Source organism: Rhineura floridana, chromosome 3 (genome assembly GCF_030035675.1).
Source record: "Rhineura floridana isolate rRhiFlo1 chromosome 3, rRhiFlo1.hap2, whole genome shotgun sequence".
In the NCBI taxonomy this organism is placed as follows: Eukaryota; Metazoa; Chordata; class Lepidosauria; order Squamata; family Rhineuridae; genus Rhineura; species Rhineura floridana.
Genome location: NC_084482.1, coordinates 210675366 through 210698751, shown reverse-complemented (window position 1 = coordinate 210698751; position 23386 = coordinate 210675366). Strand labels below are relative to the sequence as shown.

At 41.9% G+C, this 23386-nt stretch overlaps 2 protein-coding genes across 5 annotated transcripts in view; both read right to left on the bottom strand.

Moving 5' to 3' along the window:
• Positions 1 to 15708: 15708 nt before the first annotated feature.
• LOC133378936 (zinc finger protein 41 homolog) lies at positions 15709 to 16716 on the bottom strand. The gene is made up of 2 exons (XM_061613549.1): positions 16686 to 16716; positions 15709 to 16623 (listed from the first exon to the last, which is right to left on the bottom strand). The coding sequence occupies exons 1-2, from the start codon at positions 16714 to 16716 to the stop codon at positions 16376 to 16378; spliced, it is 279 nt and encodes a 92-aa protein (XP_061469533.1). The 3' UTR covers positions 15709 to 16375.
• LOC133381441 (zinc finger protein OZF-like) overlaps positions 16533 to 23386 on the bottom strand; it is a 28983-nt gene continuing 22129 nt past the window's right edge. For 3 of the 4 annotated variants that reach the window (XM_061620556.1, XM_061620559.1, XM_061620560.1), the window contains 2 exons: positions 20644 to 20718; positions 16533 to 17931 (listed from right to left, as the gene is read on the bottom strand). In XM_061620556.1, coding sequence (XP_061476540.1) covers positions 16721 to 17931; positions 20644 to 20718 — 1286 coding nt within the window. In that variant the 3' untranslated portion in view covers positions 16533 to 16720. The remainder of the gene's footprint in view (positions 17932 to 20643; positions 20719 to 23386) is intronic. The other variant, XM_061620558.1, reaches the window with a different exon arrangement.

Here is a 23386-nt window from a genome sequence, read left to right as displayed (position 1 = left end):
GTCCTAGCTGTATATCTAAACAGGCAGACTTAAAGAGAAAACACCACCAGAGACTTATCTCAGGACTGGGGAAAAATCAGGGTAAAAAAGAACGGCATTGCACAGTGGAAGGAGATTATGCTTTTTATTGACTAAACATTTTTGTATGGATATACAGTGCCGTGCAAAAGTACTCAGACCCCTGACCAATGCCCTCATATCTCTGAATTATAAATGGTGCACTGTAATTTCATTCTGTATATTTTATTTTCAAACAGTGAAACTCAAAATCAATTATTGTAAGGTGACATTGGTTTTATGTTGGGAAATGTTTGTAAGAAACATAAAAAACTGAAACAAGTTGCTTGCATATGTGTTCAACCCCTGTGCTGTGGAAGCTCCCAGTTTACAGAGATGAAAGATATTGCCCTATGGAGGACACATTTACCTTACCATTGGCCTCAATCTGTGAACCATTAAAGTTGCTGTCACACTGTCAGGATAAAAACGCCACTGTTGAAGAATCATTGGTCAGACTGTGGATCTGAAGGAAAATGAAGACCAAAGAGCATTCTACAGAAGTGAGAGATAATGTAATACAAATGCTGCATAGATTAGGAAAAGGGGACAAACTAATATCCAAGTGTCTAGATAGCCCAGTGAGAAAAGATGGATCAATAATCAGGAAGTGGAAACTGCATCACACCAGCCAGGCACTGCCAAGAAAAGGCCATCCCTCAAAACTCAGCACTCAGACGAGGAGACTTGTGAGAGAAGCCACAGAGAGGCCAACAATCGCTTTGAAGGAGCTACAAGGTTCAGTGGCTGGGAGTGGAGTAATGGTGCACCAGACAACCATATCAAGAGCTCTGCATAACACTGGCCTGTATGGGAGGGTGGCAAGAAAGAAGCCGTTACTCTAAAAGTATCATCTGAAAGCATTTCTGGAGTTTGCCAGACAATGTGGGAAAAGGTTTGAGGTCAGATGAGACCAAGATACAGCTTTTTGGCCAAAACTCCAAGTGCTATGTGTGGTGCAAACCTCACACTGCCCATGCCCCAACACACACCATCCCTACAGTGAAGTATGGTGGTGGCAGCATCATGCTGTGGGGATGCTTTTCATCAGCACGGACATCTTGTTAAAATGGAAGGAAGAATGGATGGAGCAAAATGGAGGGAAATACTGTAAGAGGACCTGCTTCAGTCCACTAAAAAACTGAAACTTGGGACGAAATTCACTTTTCAACAGAACAATGATCCCAAGCACAAGGCCAAAAGCAACATTGGAGTGGCTCAAGAACAAAAAGGGGAATGTCCTACAGTGCCCCAGTCAAAGTCTTGATCTCAATCCCATTGAGAATCTGTGACGCTTTCTGAAAATTGCGGTCCACAAGCGACATCCAACCAACCTGAACGACGTGGAGTGAATCTGCCAAGCAGAATGGGCCAAAATCCCTCCGACACTGTGTTCAAAGCTGGTACATACCTACCTCAACAGACTTAAAGCTGTTATTGCAGTGAAAGGTGGCTATAAAATATTAATGTGGGGGTTGAATACTTATGCAAGCAACATGTTTCAGTTTTTTATATTTATTACAAACATTTCCCAACATAAAACCAATGTCACGTTGTTGTTGTTGTGTGCCTTCAAGTCGACGATGACTTATGGTGACCCTATGAATCAGCGACCTCCAAGAGCATCTGTCATGAACCACCCTGTTCAGATCTTGTAAGCTCAGGTCTGTGGCTTCCTTTATGGAATCAATCCATCTCTTCTTGTCACCTTACAATAATTGATCTCAAAATAAAATATCGTACACAACAAAATTACAATGTACCATCTGTAATTCAGTAATATGAGAGCATTGGTCAGGGGTCTGATTACTTTTGCAAGGCACTGTACATGAGCATACGCAAGTCTGGCCACAGCCAGTAAATTAATAAATCAGAATTAAGAATACAATACAAAACCAAAGGTTATTAAGTAATTTAATATATGCTTTAAGAATTTCACACAATATACTTACACAATTTAGATCAAGCTGGCCAGGGCCTGCTCAGCTTGCCACAGCTGCACAAGCCATAGAATCATATAATAGTAGAGTTGGAAGGGGCCTCTAAGGCCATCAAGTCCAACCCCCTGCTCAATGCAGGAATCCAAATCAAAGCATTCCTGGCAGATGGCTGTCCAGCTGCCTCTTGAATGCCTCCAATGTTGGAGAGCCCGCTACCTCTCTAGGTAATTGGTTCCATTGTCGTATGGCTCTAACAGTTAGGAAGTGTTTCCTGATGTTCAGTTGAAATCTGGCTTCCTGGAACTTGAGCCCATTATTCTGTGTCCCGCACTCTGGGACGATCGAGAAGAGATCCTGGCCCTCCTCTGTGTGACAACCTTTCATATACTTGAAGAGTGCTACCATATCGCCCCTCAGTCTTCTTTTCCAGGCTAAACATACCCAATTCTTTCAGACTCTCCTCATAGGGCTTTGTTTCCAGTCCCCTGATCATCCTTGTTGCCCTCCTCTGAACCTGTTCTAGTTTGTCTGCATCCTTCTTGAAGTGCAGAGACCAGAACTGGACTCAGTATTCAAAATGTGGCCTAACCAGTGCTGAATAGAGGGGAACTAATACTTCATGCGATTTGGAAGCAATACTTCTGTTAATGCAGCCTAGTATAGCATTTGCCTTTTTTGCAGCCACATCACACTGTTGGCTCATATTCAGCTTGTGAACAACAACAATTCCAAGATCCTTCTCACATGTCGTATTGCTGAGCCAGCCTCTTCCTTGTCCCCAACTGCCAGCTGGGGGGCAACTGGGCTCCTCAGGTCTATGCAGCTTGCCCACGGCTGCACAGGTGGCAGGGCACGTAACCCCTGAGCCACTCCCTGTGGGGGTGATCTTTAGCTGGCCCTTGACACCAAGGAGACACGAGCGGGGATTGGAACTCACAGACTCTGGACTCCCAGGGAGGCTCTCCTCCCCACTGTGCTATACCAGCTGTTTGTCTTTTAAAAAGTACATTTTATTTCTACTCTGAAGGGGTCAAAACACTCTTAACTATATAGACTTACATGATACATACATTATTTAAAGGGGCCTACTACAAGATCCACCAGAAGTGTCTGGTTCACAACCTGATGAAGAGGCTGAAGTGGTTGCATACAGAGCAGTGCGATAAAGAGTGCAAGAACAGGCAGAAGCAGATAAGGCCACGGGAACACGCCTTGCCTTTGATAAGAAAGTGTATAAAAGGCCAGGTTTCATAGCACTCATTACCCCTGACCTCTGCTGGAGTGGGGGATTGAAGAAAACAAGAGGAACCACCCATCTATTCCATCCATGACATCTGATAGGTGATGTATTATGACATTTATTTCCATGTATATTTCTATTTTTCTGTTTCTGCAGTGTTGGCTAGGGCCACTTAGAATGTGTTTTATTAGTTGTGTGCAAGATATTAATAAAGAGCATATACTGTATTACAAAGACTGTTCTGCTGTCGGAAGTCTGACTCCCAAATAGAAAATGTCTGGAGCCTCCCTAGACTCAAGAAAGCTTGAGTGGGGCCTCCTCTATCTTCTGCCAGCACTGGATGACTGCTGTTGATAGCCTGTGAGCTTAGGTGAACTAATGTTCGACATGGAAGGACTCTATATTGATACAGGGGAAGGGACACCTGACGTTTCCAGCAAGAGCCCAAGACACTCACGGTCTTTTAAGCTCAGAATCTGAGTCCAGGTGTTTACAATCAGCTTTCCCAGTTTCGAGAGCTTGTGGTTCTTAAACAGGCCGACTGCCTCCATTGTTCCAACACCTGTTGGAGTCTCCTCTCCGCTGGGATCAGATTAGCTTCCTGGTCGCTCTCTGAATCTGACAGGATGGCTCCAGCAGGGTCCTTCTCCTTATCTGAGGGCGAAGGGTCTTGAGCTGCCTCTCTGCTCGTCCCTTCTCCTGGGACTGAAGTCTCCCATTTTCCTTCATCATCTGTTGACTCCTCTGAAGAATGCATGACATCCAGTATGGAGTAAAGGGAAGCCTCGTGGTAGCGATACCAATGGGTCAGCCAGGCTGCTGCTCACTTTCCCACTCTCTACTCAGTCTTGTGGGTCCCGCACCATATGTCTCTGGCCAAGTGAACTGCATCATGACACTTAATAAATAAGTTCACAGCACCACCTGACTGTGGCCCAGTGAACTGCAGCGCAATGTGAAACTGACAAAAATATAGAGAGAAATCAATATTTAAAAAACAAGTTTAGAAAAGCAAAATATGAATGCACTTGCTAAAGTGGCCGTTACATACAAGGATGAGCATTATTTATTTTTATTTCTATTTATTAATCACTTCCCATAAAATGTCAAAACACCATCAATGGAAACAAAAAACATTTCATATGTCAAAATGATTAAAAATATTTTCAAAGTCAATACAGATACAGACTGGGATAAAGAACTCCACCTAAAAGGTTTGTTGGAAAAGGAACATCTTAAATAGACCCACAAAAGAAAACAAGAGACACTGCCTGTAAGGTTTTAATCTTTGTAGCCTGCTAGATTAAAATTAACTACAGACCTAACATTGCTAAATTCTTCTGTCATGGGCTGTCCCCATTTCTTATGTATTTTTATCCCCTCAGGCTCTCATGTGTACAATAAATGCATATTGTTTATAATGCTGTTATGATAAACAAGCTTAGAATCAGAGACTTGGGTACTTCTCCCCCTCCGTTGTTCGGCCTGCATTTTGATGTCCAGGCAGTTTGTGAGGTTAGTAGTAAAGAAAGATTAGAAAGCTGGCACCAAAGCCAAATGTAGCTGTATGAAACTGCAGTGAGGAGGAGAATGGAGCCAAAAACATGGAAATAACCTGGTCCAGATATCTTTACAGGTCTTACTGGGAATACAGACTGATGTCTCACTGTGAGATACAGTGAATAACTCCATGAAGCATACAAAGGTGACACCAGTAGATAACACAGTGTGCTATAAATATGAAATGTAAACTTTTTTTACCAGTCTTTCTTGACTGGTTGAAGATGTGCTTCTGCTGACTCAGATACCGGGTGAGATAATATTTCCTTCCTGAGCATTTTTTTCCTGGTCTTTGAGATACTAAACTGAAGAATAGGAGTTAAAGTTTGCTAAGCCTATCTTTCATGTATGACATGATTATCTGATTTACATGTATTATATTCATTTATTACCATGTACCATGTACCCGGAATGATTCTGATATACTCTATATGGTATGTATTAATTATAAAAATGTTTAAGAAATAAATAGAAAACTATCAGCTGTGGGACTCCCAAATCTCTTTCTAAATTTCCTGATCTGTCCCAAATCCCAGGTCTCCTTGGGATTTCTAAACATTTGTCTATCCATTCAGACAACTGCTGACACTAAACGTACCCACATAGTTTTGAACAAAGTCTGACAATAAGGAATCTGAATAGCTCACAAGCAAAGCGGAGAACGTAAGATACCCCAACCTTGTCTACTCATAAGAGACCATGCTGGCAGTTTCTATACAATGGCCCACCTAAATTCCTCCAGTATTCTAGGTTATTCATTTATTATTTGATTTATATCTCACCCTTCCTCGCAGCAGGAGCCCAGGGCAGCAAACAAAAGCACCAAAAACACTTTAAAACATCATAAAAACAGACTTTAAAATACATTAAAACAAAACATCTTTAAAAACATTTTTTTAAAAAGCTTTCAGGTCTTTTTTTAAAAAAAAGATTAAAAACATAGTTTTTTTAAAAAAAGGTTTAAAAACATATTAAAAAGCAATTCCAACACAGAAGCAGACTTGGATAAGGTCTCAACTTAAAAGGCTTGTTGAAAGAGGATGGTCTTGAGTAGGTGCCGAAAAAAACAACAGAGATGGTGCCTGTCTAATATTTAAGGGGAGGGAATTCCACAGGGTAGGTGCTGCCACACTAAAGGTCCGTTTCCTATATTGTGCAGAATGAACCTCCTGATAAGATGGTATCTGCAGGAGGCCCTCACCCACAGAGCGCAGTGATCAACTGGGTATATAAGGAATAAGACGGTCTTTCAGGTATCCTGGTCCCAAGCTGTAAAGGGCTTTGAACACCAAGACTAGAACCCTGAACTTGGCCCAGTAGCAAATGGGCAGCCAGTGCAATTCTTTCAGCAGCAGGGTGACATGTTGGCGATACCCTGCCCCAGTGAGCAGTCTCGCCACTGCATTTTGCACCAGCTGCAGCTTCCAGACCAACCTCAAGGGCAGCCCAACATAAAGCACATTACAGTAATCGAGCCTAGAGGTTACCAGTATGTGGACAACATTGGTCAGGCTATCCTGGTCCAGAAACAGCTGCAGCCATCTTACAATCAAAAGCTGGTAAAAGGCACCCCTAGCTACTGAGGTCACCTGGGCCTCTAGCAACCAAGATGGATCCAGGAGCACCCCCAGACTACAGACCTGCTCTTTTGCAGGGAATACAACCCCATCCAAAGCAGGCAACTGACCAATTATTTGAACTCGGGAACCACCAACCCACAGCACTTCTGTCTTGCTAGGATTCAGACTCAGTTTATTGGCCCTCATCCAGCCCACCATTGAGTCCAGGCAGTGGTCAAGGGCTTACACAGCCTCTCCCGATTCAGATGTTACAGAGATATAGAGCTGGGTGTCATCAGCATACTGCTGACACCTCACCCCAAATCTCCTGATGACTGCTCCCAAGGGCTTCATATAAATGTTAAACAGCATGGGGGACAAGTTGGTACCCTGTAGCACCCCACAGCACAACTGCCAGGGGGCCAAAAGACAATCACCCAATGCTATTCTCTGAAAACGACATTGGAGATAGGACCAGAACCACTCTCAAACAGTGCCTCCAATACCCATCTCACCAAGTCGGCCCAGAAGGATACCATGGTCACTGGTATCAAAAACTGCTGAGAGATCAAGTAAGAATAACAGGGTCGCTGTTATAACAGGAATAACAGACATTCCCCCTGTCCTTCTCCTAATAAAGGTCATCCATCAGGGCAACCAAGGCTGAGTCAGTCCCATAACCAGGCCTGAACCCAGACTGGAATGGGTCAAGATAATCTGTTTCATCCAAGAGTACTTGCAATTGCTGCTCCACAACCCTCTCCATCACCTTTCCTAAGAAAGGGGTATTTGTGACCGGTCGGGTAATTGTTCCAGACCAATGGGTCCAGGGTGGGCTTTTTCAGGAGCGGTCGGATCACCACCTCTTTCAGGGTGGCTGGAACCACTCCCACCCACAATGATGCACTGACCACACCCTGGATCCACTCGGTCAAACTCCCTCGGCCAGCTTTAATAAGCCAGGAAGGGCAAGGGTCAAGAGGACACATTGCTGGCTGCATCATCGCAAGCACCTTGTCTACGTCATCAGGCCGCATCAATTGAAACTGTTCCCAAGAAGTTGCAGCAGACATTGCATTGGACATCTCATTGGGGACTACAGTAGATGTGGATGGGGCATCAAGACTGCTACGGAGGGGGGGTGCGCGTGAAACCTGACTGCAGCTTAGAACGACTGCTCTGATTCCCGCCAAGCACTTAACGGCAACTACAATGACTTTGTGGTAACGCTTCTTGTTTCTTTCTTCGACCCCTGTTAAATGAAGCCCTGTAGCAGGTCTGCGAGCACAATTTGCTAAGCTTTAAGACCTTTTACTATCTTAATTTAGCATTTTAAAAAATCACACCTAACGAAGGCCCAAAATGGCAGCGAAAAACAGAAAAGCAGGGCAAGGGGAAATGGCATCTGTTAACATAGAAAACCTGTTGGAAACAGTAATGACTCGAGTTCAGAGCATGCATACCCTATTAGCATACCCTATTAATAGCTGAATGGCAAAAAGCCTTTGATTCCACAAAGGATACACTGGATAATTTAGCACAAAAAACGCTGGCTATTGAAACGACAGCTAACGAAGCCATGGAATTAAGTGTTAAAACCTCTGACAAAGTCCAACTACTTTTACAAGCTAATAGAGAATTAAACACAAAATTGGATGAACAGGAGAATAGAGCAAGACGTCGGAATGTACACTTTCGTGGGGTCCCCGAAGAAAAGGAACAGGGAGACATGATTGCATTTTCTTACAACATGGTGGTCCAAAGTACTCCCTGAAGTCCCTGTCACCGCACTAGATCTGGAGCGTGCTCACCGTAGCTTAGCACCCAAACCTAAAAGTACTGCAATGCCACGAGATATCATAGTGGCTTTTACTCATTTTCAATTAAAAGACGGATTTATGAGAGCCATTCGAGACAAAGGCGGCTTGAGATACGACAATAAAGAAATCATGGTTCTCCAAGACCTGAGATTGGAAACTCTGAGGAAAAGACGAGAACTGAGGCCAGCAACAGAAAAACTGCAAACTGCTAAAATATTGCTGGGGTTTTCCTTTTCGTCTCTGAGTTGAAGTAGATGGCATATTACACACAGCTACCACAAAAAAAGAAACATGCCACATCCTTCGCCTATTAAACTTAGAAATTCCTTGGGACACTGAAGAACTGGATAAAGAAGAGGAACAGCTAGATTTCCAAGATTCTCAAAAGTGGAATACAGTCTTCTCCAAGAAAAAGCGCCTCAGACTCAACAAACAGAAATGATGAAATTTTAAAAGGGGTAGGCCTAGAAGTAGGCATTGTGAGAGCAGGGGCACAGGATATAAATTCAGAAGAGCAAAATTACCATAGGCCAAACCACAAGTGCCAAAGACACTTGAAGAGAGACACTGCTTACAAGTGCCTGTACGCTAATGCTAGGAGCCTCCGAACCAAGATGGGAGAACTGGAGTGCTTGGTCTTAGAGGAGAGCATTGATATAGTGAGCATAACGGAGACCTGGTGGAATGGAGAAAAACAGTGGGATACGGTTATCCCTGGATATAAACTATATCGGAAGGACAGGGAAGGACGTATTGGTGGAGGAGTTGCTCTATACGTGAAAGAAGGCATCGAATCCAGCAAGCTCGAAACCCCAGAAGAGGCGGACTCCTGCACAGAATCGTTGTGGGTGGTGATACCATGCCCCAGGAGGGACTTAATACTGGGAACGATCTATCGTCCCCCTGATCAAAATGCTCAGGGAGACCTGGAGATGAGATATGAAATTGAGGAAGCATCCAAACTAGGAAATGTGGTAGTAATGGGTGACTTCAACTACCCGGACATAGACTGGCCGCATATGTGTTCCAGTCATGACAAAGAAGCAAAGTTTCTAGATATTCTAAATGACTATTCCCTAGACCAGTTGGTCATGGAACCGACCAGAAGGACGGCAACCCTGGACTTAATCCTCAGTGGGGACCGGGACCTGGTGCGAGATGTAAGTGTTGTTGAACCGACTGGGAGCAGTGACCACAGTGCTATTAAATTAAACATACATGTAAATGGCCAATTGCCAAGAAAATCCAACACGGTCACATTTGACTTCAAAAGAGGAAACTTCACAAAAATGAGGGGATTGGTAAAAAGAAAGCTGAAAAACAAAGTCCAGAGGGTCACATCACTCAAAAATGCTTGGAAGTTGTTTAAAAACACTATATTAGAAGCTCAACTGGAGTGCATACCGCAGATCAGAAAAGGTACCGCCAGGGCCAAGAAGATGCCAGCATGGTTAACGAGCAAAGTCAAGGAAGCTCTTAGAGGCAAAAAGTCTTCCTTCAGAAAATGGAAGTCTTGTCCAAATGAAGAAAATAAAAAGGAACACAAACTCTGGCAAAAGAAATGCAAGAAGACAATAAGGGATGCTAAAAAAGAATTTGAGGAGCACGTTGCTAAGAACATAAAAACCAACAACAAAAAATTCTATAAATACATTCAAAGCAGGAGACCATCTAGGGAGACAATTGGACCCTTGGATGATAAGGGAGTCAAAGGTGTACTAAAGAACGATAAGGAGATTGCAGAGAAGCTAAATGAATTCTTTGCATCTGTCTTCACAGTGGAAGATATAGGGCAGATCCCTGAACCTGAACTAACATTTGCAGGAAGGGATTCTGAGGAACTGAGACAAATAGTGGTAACGAGAGAGGAAGTTCTAGACTTAATGGACAATATAAAAACTGACAAATCACCGGGCCCGGATGGCATCCACCCGAGAGTTCTCAAAGAACTCAGATGTGAAATTGCTGATCTGCTAACTAAAATATGTAACTTGTCCCTCGGGTCCTCCTCCGTGCCTGAGGACTGGAAAGTGGCAAATGTAACGCCAATCTTCAAAAAGGGATCCAGAGGGGATCCCGGAAATTACAGGCCAGTTGGCTTAACTTCTGTCCCTGGAAAACTGGTAGAAAGTATTATTAAAGCTAGATTAACTAAGCACATAGAAGAACAAGCCTTGCTGAAGCAGAGCCAGCATGGCTTCTGCAAGGGAAAGTCCTGTCTCAGTAACTTATTAGAATTCTTTGAGAGTGTCAACAAGCATATTGATAGAGGTGATCCAGTGGACACAGTGTACTTAGACTTTCAAAAAGCGTTTGACAAGGTACCTCACGAAAGGCTTCTGAGGAAGCTTAGCAGTCATGGAATAAGAGGAGAGGTCCTCTTGTGGATAAGGAATTGGTTGAGAAGCAGAAAGCAGAGAGTAGGAATAAACGGACAGTTCTCCCAATGGAGGGCTGTAGAAAGTGGAGTCCCTCAAGGATCGGTATTGGGACCTGTACTTTTCAACTTGTTCATTAATGACCTAGAATTAGGAGTGAGCAGTGAAGTGGCCAAGTTTGCTGACGACACTAATTTGTTCAGGGTTGTTAAAACAAAAAGGGATTGCGAAGAGCTCCAAAAAGTCCTCTCCAAACTGAGTGAATGGGCGGAAAAATGGCAAATGCAATTCAATATAAACAAGTGTAAAATTATGCATATTGGAGCAAAAAATCTGAATTTCACATATACGCTCATGGGGTCTGAACTGGCGGTGACTGACCAGGAGAGAGACCTCGGGGTTGTAGTGGACAGCACGATGAAAATGTCGACCCAGTGTGCGGCAGCTGTGAAAAAGGCAAATTCCATGCTAGCGATAATTAGGAAAGGTATTGAAAATAAAACAGCCGATATCATAATGCCGTTGTATAAATCTATGGTGCGGCCGCATTTGGAATACTGTGTACAGTTCTGGTCGCCTCATCTCAAAAAGGATATTATAGAGTTGGAAAAGGTTCAGAAGAGGGCAACCAGAATGATCAAGGGGATGGAGCGACTCCCTTATGAGGAAAGGTTGCAGCATTTGGGGCTTTTTAGTCTAGAGAAAAGGCGGGTCAGAGGAGACATGATAGAAGTGTATAAAATTATACATGGCATTGAGAAAGTGGATAGAGAAAAGTTCTTCTCCCTCTCTCATAATACTAGAACTCATGGACATTCAAAGAAACTGAATGTTGGAAGATTCAGGACAGACAAAAGGAAGTACTTCTTTACTCAGCGCATAGTTAAACTATGGAATTTGCTCCCACAAGACGCAGTAATGGCCACCAGCTTGGATGGCTTTAAAAGATTAGACAAATTCATGGAGGACAGGGCTATCAATGGCTACTAGCCGTGATGGCTGTGCTCTGCCACCCTAGTCAGAGGCAGCATGCTTCTGAAAACCAGTTGCCGGAAGCCTCAGGAGGGGAGTGTTCTTGCACTCGGGTCCTGCTTGCGGGCTTCCCCCAGGCACCTGGTTGGCCACTGTGAGAACAGGATGCTGGACTAGATGGGCCACTGGCCTGATCCAGCAGGCTGTTCTTATGTTCTTATGTTCTTAACCACTCTGCACTCCACATCCTTTACGATCCAACTCTTTCACTCAGAGAGGAAAATGAAATTCATAACCAAATCCGCAGGTCTACTATAACAAGGTTTATGTCATGTTTAACACCTCACTTAAGCAAATTTCATTATTACAGGTCACCTTTTCTTTTAAATGCGACCTGGTTTTTCAATTTAGCCATGTTAGGGCTTAAGACATTCTGTTGTAAAATATATATGTTATTTAACAATATTAAACATACAACAATTATAAAAAGGGGGAGAAGTAAGGGGAGGGGAAAAAATAAAAATAAATAAATAAAACAAGTCAAATTATAAATGGTGGGAACGGGGGGGAAATAATGTTAACTAGTGGTTTTTTATTTTATAACGGTTTTACCTGCATAGGATAACACACTCTTAAAGAGGTGTTACAGAGTCCCACCAAGAAATAGGGACTCTGCCAAAAGTGGGTTCAATGGTTCTATTCTGTATGATGTTAATAGTTGTTATTGTTTCTCTCTGGCACATATCTGGCAAACTGAATTTGCTGATACTATGGGACATAAGTTATGTGAGCCGAAGCTGGGGATTGATGCATCCCTCATATCATCCTTAATCTGATTATGGAAGGTAGTGTAAAAATTTACACTCTGAATGCTAAAGGTTTGGGCAACCCAGTCAAAAGAAGAAGAATTTCCAATTTTATTTTAAAAGATAAGCCACACATAATTTTTCTCCAAGAAACACACCATAGCAAAGAGATTTCACGACTCTTACCCCATAACTATTATAAAGAGCAATATTCCTCTCATGGTTCATCCGAAAGCAGAGGAGTAGCTATACTGATAGCACGATCTCTCCCTTTTAAACACATACAGACCTATAAAGACACAGAAGGTCGTCTAATATTTGTTAAAGGACAACTGGGAAATCAAAAGTTGACTTTAGCATCCCTATATGCACTCAACAAAAAACAATTGCATTTCCTTACCTCCTCCTTATCAAAATTATCTGAATTTGCAGAAGGTGAATTGATAGTGGGGGGAGATTTAAACTGGGCTGCTGATCCAATATGGGACAAATCAGTAAACACTGCTTCAGCTATACCTACTCAGTCTACCAACAAAACTAACTTTCAAGATATCCTATCTAAATTCAACTTAGGGGATGCTTGGAGATCTTTACATAAAATGGACAGGGACTACTCTTTTTACTACTTTAGATATAAACATTACTACAGAATAGATTACCTCCTCATAACTGACACTTTACAAACTACTTTACAGGAATCACAGATTGGGTCTTTCTTAATATCAGATCATGCCCCAATATGGGCAATATTAACTATGAGAGAGAAAGATGAAATAACACCTACCTGGCAATTTGATAACTTTTTACTTACCAATCAATTAGCAACAGATGCTATCCAATTGGCCATTAAGGATTACTTTACACAAAATACAGGGATAGGAGTTAAAGAAAATATCATTTTGGATGCAATGAAAGCGGAAATACGAGGATGCTGTATTACAAAAATAGAAGCCCTAGAAATCTCAAAAATCTCAAAATCCATGATTTATCTTAAGCAACATTTTTATGAAAAAGGTAATCGAAATTCCAAACTTCTAGCTAATCAACTACGTCATAAACTTTCTTCAAACAAAATATGGTGTGTGCAACAAGAAAATGGCCAACTAACATATAAAACCCAAAAGATTGTCTGAATTCATGTCTTACAACCAAACACTATACAAAGCCCCAGAACCTAAGAATACAAATATACAGCCTTTTCTCCAAAACTTAAAGCTTACAAAGCTAAATCAAGACCAACAATCTATTCTAAACCAAAAGTTCACCGAGACTGAAATTAATGAAGTCATCAAGAAACTTAAAAATAATAAATCCCCTGGGCCAGATGGCTTTTCTACAGATTTCTATAAGAAATTCAAGGCACAACTGGTCCCCCATCTATCACGGTTATTTAACACTATTTGGGAGGGTAAAGAGATCCCGTTAACTTGGAAAATATCACGCATAATAGTAATTCCCAAACCAGGGAAAAATCTGAATGACAAGAATAACTATAGACCAATTAACCTGTTGAACCAAGACCAAAAGATCTTTACCTCAGTTCTAGCAAACAGGCTTAGCCTCATCATGCCCGCTATTATCAACCCGGGCCAAACTGGCTTTATTAAAGGCAGACAAATTTCAGACCCAATCAGATGGCTATTGAACTTTATTTGGCATAGCAAAAAATATTATAAACTATTAGCAATATTTAAACTAGATGCCCTAAAGGCATTTGACTCGCTACACTGGGACTTTCTTTTTCAGGTCTTGCAACACTACAAGTTTGGAAATACCTTCATTAATATTATACAAGGCCTATATAAACAAGGCTTAGCCAGCATCAGAATTAATGCATATGAATCAGGATTTATAAAAACTGAAAAGGGAACAAAACAAGGATGTCCCCTATCGCCACTTTTATTCGCCTTAACCATGGAACCTTTGGCTCAAGCGGTGAGAGAGGAATCCACCACTGAAGGATACAACTTTAATGGATCCACTCACAAAATAAGCCTGTTTGCTGATGATGTGGCCCTCCTTCTCTCAGATCCACTAGTGTCCTAAGATAGCTTAAAAAACTTATTTCAAAAATATGACATGTCGTGATTCACCAATCCCTGTTTATAAACATAGGTCCTAATAAACAAAAATTAGGTAAAGCAGCACTGGGAATCTCTGTTTGTGCTAAAAAAATTAAATATCTAGGGGTCATTATATCAAAAAATATAAATAAATTGTTTTATTTAAACTATAACCCAATTATTAGAAAAAAGTAATCTCAAATCTTGGAAAAATAACTCTTTCTCAATGCTCGGCAGAATAGCTGCATTACAGATGATGCTACTTCCTCGATTCCTATTTCTATTTCAGGTTTTATCTATCCATATATCTAGCGATGTCATAAAATCATGGCAACGTACAATCATCAAATTTATTTTTCAACAGAAAAAATCTAGATTAGCCCAAACTTTAATCTATAGAAAATCAAATTTAGGGGGATGGAGCATTCCAAATCTAACATATTATTACAATGCCTTTCAAATTTGTCAAATGGTGTACTTAATTAAAAACATAAAGGAGAAACACTGGGTGAAGATGGAAATCAACCTTGCCACTGATGCTTCACTTAGGTCCTTACCCTTTCTCTCAGTAAGACAGCAAACTATCAATAACATGGCCAATCCATTTACTAAATGTATGTTTCAGATCTGGAAATTATGGCAGAATAGATTGGCCCCCATAATTTCACCTTTGATACCTATTGCCTTTCATCCCAAATTTTATACTACTGACAGGGAATTTACTCCATTTTGCTTAACTCATCTCTAAAATCCACTCTTTCACTCAAGGAAATATGGGAGACAGATCTGGGCTCTGAAATACAACTTCGAGACTGGGATAGGTAATGGGAAACGAAACCGTTTAAAAGTGTCTCTAGCTATGTCAGAGAACATTCACTGAAAATGATACATCGATGGTATCGCACACCTGTCCAGATATCACGCATGTTTTCCACGGCCTCTCCACTATGCTGGAGGGCCAGTGGGAACAAAGGAACATATTTTCATCTCTGGTGGGAATGTGAAACAATACAAGCTTTTTGGCTCAGGGTATATGATGAAATGTTGTTGATTTCTAAAGAACGCTTTGATTTTACGCCAAAATTATTGCTATTAAACATATTTGATGCTACACATGCAAAACTGCTCTCCAAAGAATTGATCATCTCCATGACCTGAGCAGCAAAATTAACAATTGCATCGCAGCAAATGACCTCTCAATAAAACAATGGTGTAACTCCCTCTGGAATATAGCCACAATGGAAAAACTTACACATGAACTAAAACTAAGACAGGGTAAGGAAAAACCAGACTCCTTTTATTTAACTTGGCACTCCTTTATTGAATACACTTCGGAAGATACGTTTGTGCATTGTCCATCAGTGGAAGCCTGGAGGATATGGAGACACTTATAAACGATGTAATGGCCTAACAGAAAGGAAACAGAATTTTATTCACAATCATTTAGACTGCATATCAGTTTAGTCAGAGGTTGGGTGTCTGAGAGATTTTATTTTCTTTGTTAGCATTTGAATGCTTGTTTACTGTTGTTGGATAACTATTGCTTCTTAATTATACTGGTATCTGATGTAAATGAGAAAATTCATCTCATATAAAGATACCTGTGAAGAAACAAAATAAAAAATAAAAAAAATATATTAAAAAAAAAAAAGACTGCTACGGAGGCAAGCAACTTTACCTTCAAAATGTTAAAGATTTACAGTGAGTCTCACACTGAAGTTCTTTCCACATTCCATGCATTTCAATGGCTTCTTCCCTATGTGGGTTCTGTGATTTTGAGCAAGGCTATGGCTGCCACAGAAGCTCTTTCCACATTCCGTCCATTTAAATGGTTTCTCCCGTGTGGGTTCTTTGATGTACAGTAAGTTGATCTCTCCAACTGAAGCTCTTTCCACATTCCATATATTAAAATGGTTTCTACCCTGTGTGGGTTCTTTGATTTGAAGTAAGTGAACTGCTCTCCCTGAACCTCTTTCCACACTACATATATTTAAATGGTTTCTCCCCTGTGTGGGTTCTTTGATGTCCAGTAAATTGACTGTTTTGGCTTAAGCTCTTTCCACATTCCATACACTTAAATGGTTTCTCTCCAGTGTGTGTTCTTAGATGTAAAGTCAGGCTACTCCTGTGGCTGAATGTTTTTCCACACACCATGCATTTAAATGGTTTCTCCCCTGTATGGGTCCTTTCATGTGAAGTAAGATAATGCTTAATACTGAAGCTCTTTCCTCACTCCATACATTTAAATGTTTCTCCCCTGTGTGGGTTCTTTGATGTGAATTAAGGCTACTGCTGCCACTGAATATTTTTCCACATTCCATGCACTTAAACGGTTTCTCCTGTGTGGGTTCTTTGATGTGAAGTAAGTGAAATTTTCTGTCTGAAGCTCTTTCCACATTCCATGCACTTAAATGGTTTCTGCCCTGTGTGGGTTCCTTTATGCGAAGTAAGTCCACTGCTCCAGCTGAAGCTCTTTCCACTTTCCATGCATTTAAATGGTTTCTCCCTTGCGTGCGTTCTTTGATGTGAAGTAAGATGATACTTTATACTGAAGGTCTTTCCACACTCCATGCATTTAAATGGTTTCTCCCCTGTGTGGGTTCTTTTATGTACAGTAAGTGAACTGCTCTTCCTGAAGCTCTTTCCACAAGCAATGCATTTAAATGTTTTCTCTTCTGTGCTGGTTCTTTGATGTACACTGAATTTACCACTGTTGCTAAAGTTCTTTCCACATTCCTTGCCATTAAAAAGTTTCTCCCTTGTGTGGGTTCTTTGATGTGAATTAAGGGACCTGCTGCCACTGTAGCTCTTTCCACACTCCATACATTTAAATGGTTTCTCCCCTGTGTGGGTTCTTTGATGTACAGTAAGATTACCTTTTTGACTAAAGCCCTTTCCACACTCCATGCATTTAAAGGGTTTCTCCCCTGTGTGTGTTCTTTGATGTGCAGTAAGTGCACTGCTGCCACTGAAGCGTTTTCCACATTCCATGCACTTAAATGGTTTCTCACCTGTATGTGTTCGTTGATGTAAAGTAAGCTGATAACTCCCTCTGAAACTCTTTCCACACTCCATGCACTTAAATGGTTTCTCCCCTGTGTGGGCTCTTTTATGTACATTAAGTGAACTGCCCTTCCCGAACCTCTTTCCACAAGCTATGCATTTAAACGGTTTCTCCCCTGTGTGGGTTCTTCGATGGACAGTAAGTGTACTGCTCTCACTGAAGCTCTTTCCACATTCCATGCACTTAAATGGTTTCTCCCCTGTGTGGGTTCTTTGATGTACAGAAAGTTTACTTCTCCAGCTGAAGCGCTTTCCACATTCCATGCACTTACATGGTTTCTCCCCTGTGTGGGGTCTTTGATGCAAATCCTGCGAAGTAGAAGATTTCTTCCTCCCATCCTTTGATTGGTTTCTGTCAGACTTTTTTGGTCCCCCATGAGTTCCAAACACCTCTCTTTGTACTTCACACTTGCCTATTACCAATGACATCCTCTGCAGTTCTTTATAATTCTCATTCTTCTGCCCATCATCTGCTGAGGAGGAGGAAACAGAAAAGAAATATATGTTGGACTTTCAAGCCAAAAACACAGGATCTCATCACAGATCAACCACAATTAGCTGCTTGTCATATTTTTACATCTCCAAAATTCTCTCAGTTTCTCCCTGTATGCCCAGCTGAAACAAAGTTTACCTTAATACTTTAAAGTCTCACACAACAGCATGACGTCCTTTCTGCTCCACATACCACTTGATGTCACTAAGACCAGATGTGTCTGGTTTTTCCTGCTACTGCAATGTAACTGCAGTATATGTTTCTAAAATAATACGGAACATCAACCAGGGTGAGGGGGAAAAGAAGGGCAGCAAGGCTGCAGAAGAGGCAAACTGGGCACTGCTCACTGGTTCCTATGAATTTGATGGCAGTCAAAAGTGGTGGTCAGATAGAAAAATAGGAACACAGGAAGTTGCCTGATACTGAATCAGACTATAAGTCCCTCTGACACAGTATTGTATATACAGGCTGGCAGCTGCTCTGCAGGGTTCAGATGAGGACCCTTTTAAGATCTACCTGAAGGTTCCAGGGATTAAACATAGGAACTTCTTCACAGAACTCATATCCTTTATTGCTGAGCTAAGACAGATATGGCACAAGACCAATATTACAGGAGTTTGCAATCATGCTCTGAACTGTGAAGGGAATCCCTCAACAGATAACGCACAGTGGGGTATGTATTTCACTGGTAACTTTTGAATTTAGCCACAGGTATTGCATCATCATTTTGTTCCCAGTATAACCTTTCCCAATTTATTTCTAAAATCCATATCTGCTGGTCTCTCCCCTTCATCAGAGCCCTATCCAACTGGATCTTGTCCTTCCAAGCCAAGAGAGGAAATCCGGTTTTGAAATTTCTTTCCAAGAAACAGAAAGCTAGTTAGTTCTGAACCCAAATACCTTGTAATTTCATGTCCACCCTCCCAAAACAAAAGGAAGGCAAGATCTTCGATCTCTTGGTAACAGATACGACGATACGTGGATCCAATTGGCACTTGTGAACAGGCATACACAACGTATACACATACAGCTCCACTCAGTGGCACTATAGAAACCAACCCACTTATCATAATTAGGGGACTTTCTCAGCAGATGGAAACTTCAACCTGGAGGCCACCTCTCCTCTTCATAAGAACAGCCCTGCTGGATCAGACCAAAAGCCCATCTAGTCCAGCATCCTCACGGTGCCTGAGTAGAAGCACCCCCTTGGACGGGAGGACATAAAGGCACCAGCCCTCTCCAGTGGCTCTTCCCCTGATTCCAGAGATAGCAAATAGCCAAAATGTGTTTGCAATAAATAAAGGAATAAATCAACGAAGCATCCAAAAGGGAAAATGCTATAGAAATGGGTGAATTCAACTACCCTCACCTAGACAGGGTACATCTGTGTTCCACTCACAACAAAGAGGTAAAATCTCTAGAGACCCTAAATATGACTCTATCCTAGAATAGTTGGCCATGGAACCAACCAGAGGGATGGTGACCCTGGACCCTGGAGTGACGCTTAGGACCTTGTGCGAGATATATATGCTGTCAAACCAACTGGGAGCAGTGACCATTGTGTTATTAAATGAAACATTCCTGTAAATGGCCCATTGCCAAGAAAATTAAACTTGGTCACATTTCACTTCAAAAGAGGGAACTTCCCAAAAATGAGGGGACTGGTAAAAAGGAAGTTGAAAGGCAAAGTCAAGAGGATGAAGTAACTCCAAAATGTTTGGGAATTGTTTAAAATCACAGTGTCAGAAACTCAGCTGGAATGTATACTGCAGATCTGGAAAAGTACCACCAGGGCCAAGAGAATGCCAGCGTGGCTAACAATCAGAGTCAAAGCGTTTATTAGAGGCAAGAAGGCATCCTTCAAAATAAGGAACTCTTGTCCGAATGAGGACAATAAAAAGGAACACAAACCTTGGCAAAAGAAATGCAAGCAGTCAACATGAGATGCCAAAGAAGAATATGAGGATATTGCTAAAAACATAAAGACCAACCACAAAAATATTTAAATATATCAGTATCGAGAGGCAATTGTGGAAATACAGTAACAGGCCGGTTAGCTTAACTCCTGCCCTGGGAAAACCAATTGAAAGTAATCGTTAAGTGCAGGGAAGAACAAGTCTCGCTGTAGTTTCAGCACAGTTTCTACAAGGGAAAAGTCCTGTCTCACTTCTTTGAAACAAGCATATAGATCAACGTGATCCAGTGGACATAGCATACTTGGACTTTCAAAAGTTTGTGACAAAGTATCTCCCCAAAGGTTCCTGAGTAAGCTCAGCAGTCATGGAAGAAGGGGAACAGTCCTTTATTTATTATTTATAATATTTATATCCTGCCCAGCAAAAGTGGACTTTCAGGCAGTCTTCCCCCTCCTTTAAACACCACTCTTTTAAAGGAGGGGGAGGGTTGCTTCAAAGAGGGCTTTGCACCTTTAAGCCAGTCACCGTGTTCCCAGTGGGGCAACTGCTGCATTGAGGTCCTGCTTGCAGACTTCTCAGAGGCATCTGGTTGGCCACTGTGAGGACAGGATGCTCCACTAGATGGGACATTCTTATGTTCTTACAGACATCTAAGATGTCATGCAGGAGAGCTCACAATCTAATGGGTTAATCTGTGATGAATGATATCAAACAGGAACTGAAAACTCTTCAATTCCCAAACTAGAAAGGGCCCCACAAAACAGCTAAGCATCTACCTCTTGATATCTCCTCTTCTTTTGGATCCTGGATCACCGGATCTTCTCCTTCCCAACAGGCATTGAGGTCCGATTCTTTCAAGGAAACAGACAAGACTAGTTACTTTTGATCCCAAAAAATTCAGCCATTCCAAACAGAACCATTTAAAGATAAGAAGAGATATAATTTTGATTGCACAACTCCTGCACCCCATAAATAGATAGGACCCAGGGGACCCAGCAGGCTCAGTTTGGCACTTGTGAACATGCAATCCTTGGGCATACAAGCTTGAAAGGCCTGTTGGGGATGACACTGTGGAACTTTGGAAAGCCAGCTGTTTTGTTTTGGCCCTTTCATTTTATACACCGAAAGCCAAGATCGCCCTGAGAGCTGTCCCTCCTCCTCCCCCAACTAGCAAGCCAGGGGTGCACTTCTGACCAGTAGTTCTGGAGAAATCTTCTTTCATGGCAGTTAATATTGAAGCCACTGCAACATATTTACATAGCTAGAAATACTCCCATCAACACCATCAGCTCTTTGGAGTCTTCATATGAAAAAAAGATCAGTCACAGCACTAGAAATATGTGTATAATGTTTGTGGGGTGTGTGTACATGTGTTTGTTTATTATATATATAGGGATAGGAGAGGAGACACAGACAAAGCAAAGTAGGTAAAGGAAAACTTACATGTTAGATTTCTGAAAGAGAAAAAAATGACACATTTCACATGAACGCTCCCATCTTAAACAGGGGAGCAGTGTCAGAGGCAGCAGGAGCAGGGAAGGGACCTTTGCAACGTCTGCTCCCCCTACTCCCATCAATAACAACAATGGATGCCAGTTCACAGCCACCTGAACAGTGATGGCTACGAGGAGGGGCAGTGTTACTTCAAGTGCAATGAGGATATGGCACCTTTCTGAGAATGGCTGATGGGTTGAAGATGGAGGGTTCCCTGAGCGGGAGTCACAGAAGGAAGGTGTGGTATGGTGGGAGACTCCCAGGAGTCAGCCAGGGCAGGGGAGGAAGTTCAGTGAGGAAGATCACAGACACAGACTTTGGAAGCAACTGTGGAAATGGTGGTTGCCAAGAAACCACGGATTTAAAATGGCTCTTGGTAAAGAATTGGGGGATTTCATCTTGTCTAAAATGGGGCCTCTGTGTGAGAGCAATGACTTTGCAGTTTCGTTTCACAGCTGAAGCTAATTGGGAGGCTAAGCAAGAACACCTACTTATCAGCTAGGAGCCTGGTACTCAAGGCCAGTTGGCCTGGGAGGGTTTTGGGAGTACGTGACTGTTAGGCACGAAAACGTCAAGGAACATTACATCATGAGAACGCCCACTGATTGGCTAATTAATTCTGGACTGTTGCTAGGATCTTTGCCATAAGTATAGGAGGGAAATCTTTAGCCAATACCTCTTTGTAAGTATAGGGTAGGTTAGATAGTTTGTTTTGTGACTGAACTCTCTGTATTTTACCTTGTCCTCTGGGTGTGGGTTTTAAGGAACCATTTTGCTGCTATTAACTGTACACTTATATTTAACAAAGCTACTTCTTATTTACCAGTGTATGTTCATTGCAGGGTAAGTTTGGCTCTGAATCTGGTACCTTGGCTACTGACCACAGACTACCGTGTATTTGGCTATTTGCCTAAGGCTCCAAGGCAAGGAGTGCTCTTTTGGCTCAACTTTTGGAATCCTTGGCAGACTTATTTCCGGTACTCTGGGTTTCCCCTTAACTCAGAAGGGTTGACCAGTTTAAGGGGTTGTAGCAGCCTACCTACCTTGCAGGATTGTTGTTAGCTTACTCAGCCCTGGTAAGGGAGGCACTGGGTTTGTGCCTTACCAGGATCAATTGCCCTGGGTGGGGATTGAGTCCTGGGACAAACCGGCTCCAGTTTGGGACAGGTTCATGACAGTGGTAGTTTAACTCTTTTATCCTGCATGCATCACTTTTCTCATATAACACACAGACACTATATGATCTATATCCTGCAACACACTCACATGCACATATACTGCTGCTGGTACCCAGGGAGTAAAGCCAGAAAAGTAATGATACTGTGTAATAATATCAGTGTAATAATTCAATGTAATAATAAACTATTATTAGTTGATCATTTTGTTGTATCTTTTCAGCTCTGCTATAAACTGATTTTTTAAATTTTATTTTTATTTACTTAGATAATTTGTTGCAAACCACATTTTGCACAGTCCACATGGCAGTTTAAAATAAAAAGAGGTAGATAAAAATATCGATAAAAATAACATCAGGGGTGTAGTTGTCATTCATTGGTTTGTTGTGAGTTTTGATGGATTGTGTTATTCAGTAGTGCAGTGGCAAATTCAGAAGTGCAGGGTATCTTCACAGCCATGCCCCCTTCTAAGATTATAGAACAATCTGGCCAGGCTTGAATACTGCTCTCTGCTTTTCTATCACCATTTAAAAGGCCTTTCTCACTGTCAGAGATACTGCTTGAGTTACTGAATTCAGTGTCTACACATTTATCTCCTACTGCTACCAAACAGCTTGGTGATGCAGATGGGATGCTATCATCAGGATTCACTGTCTCTTCTTCTGCAATTACAGAATTCTCACTGAATTAGTCTCTAATAGCAGGACGCATAGATCGGGTCGCACGGAATGATCAACCCACCCACCCAACCCAGGAATTTAGGAAGCTGCGTTATACCATGTCAGAGTCTTTGTCCACCTAGCCCAGCCTTGTCTACTGCAACTAGCAGGGGATCTCCAGTTCAGGCAAA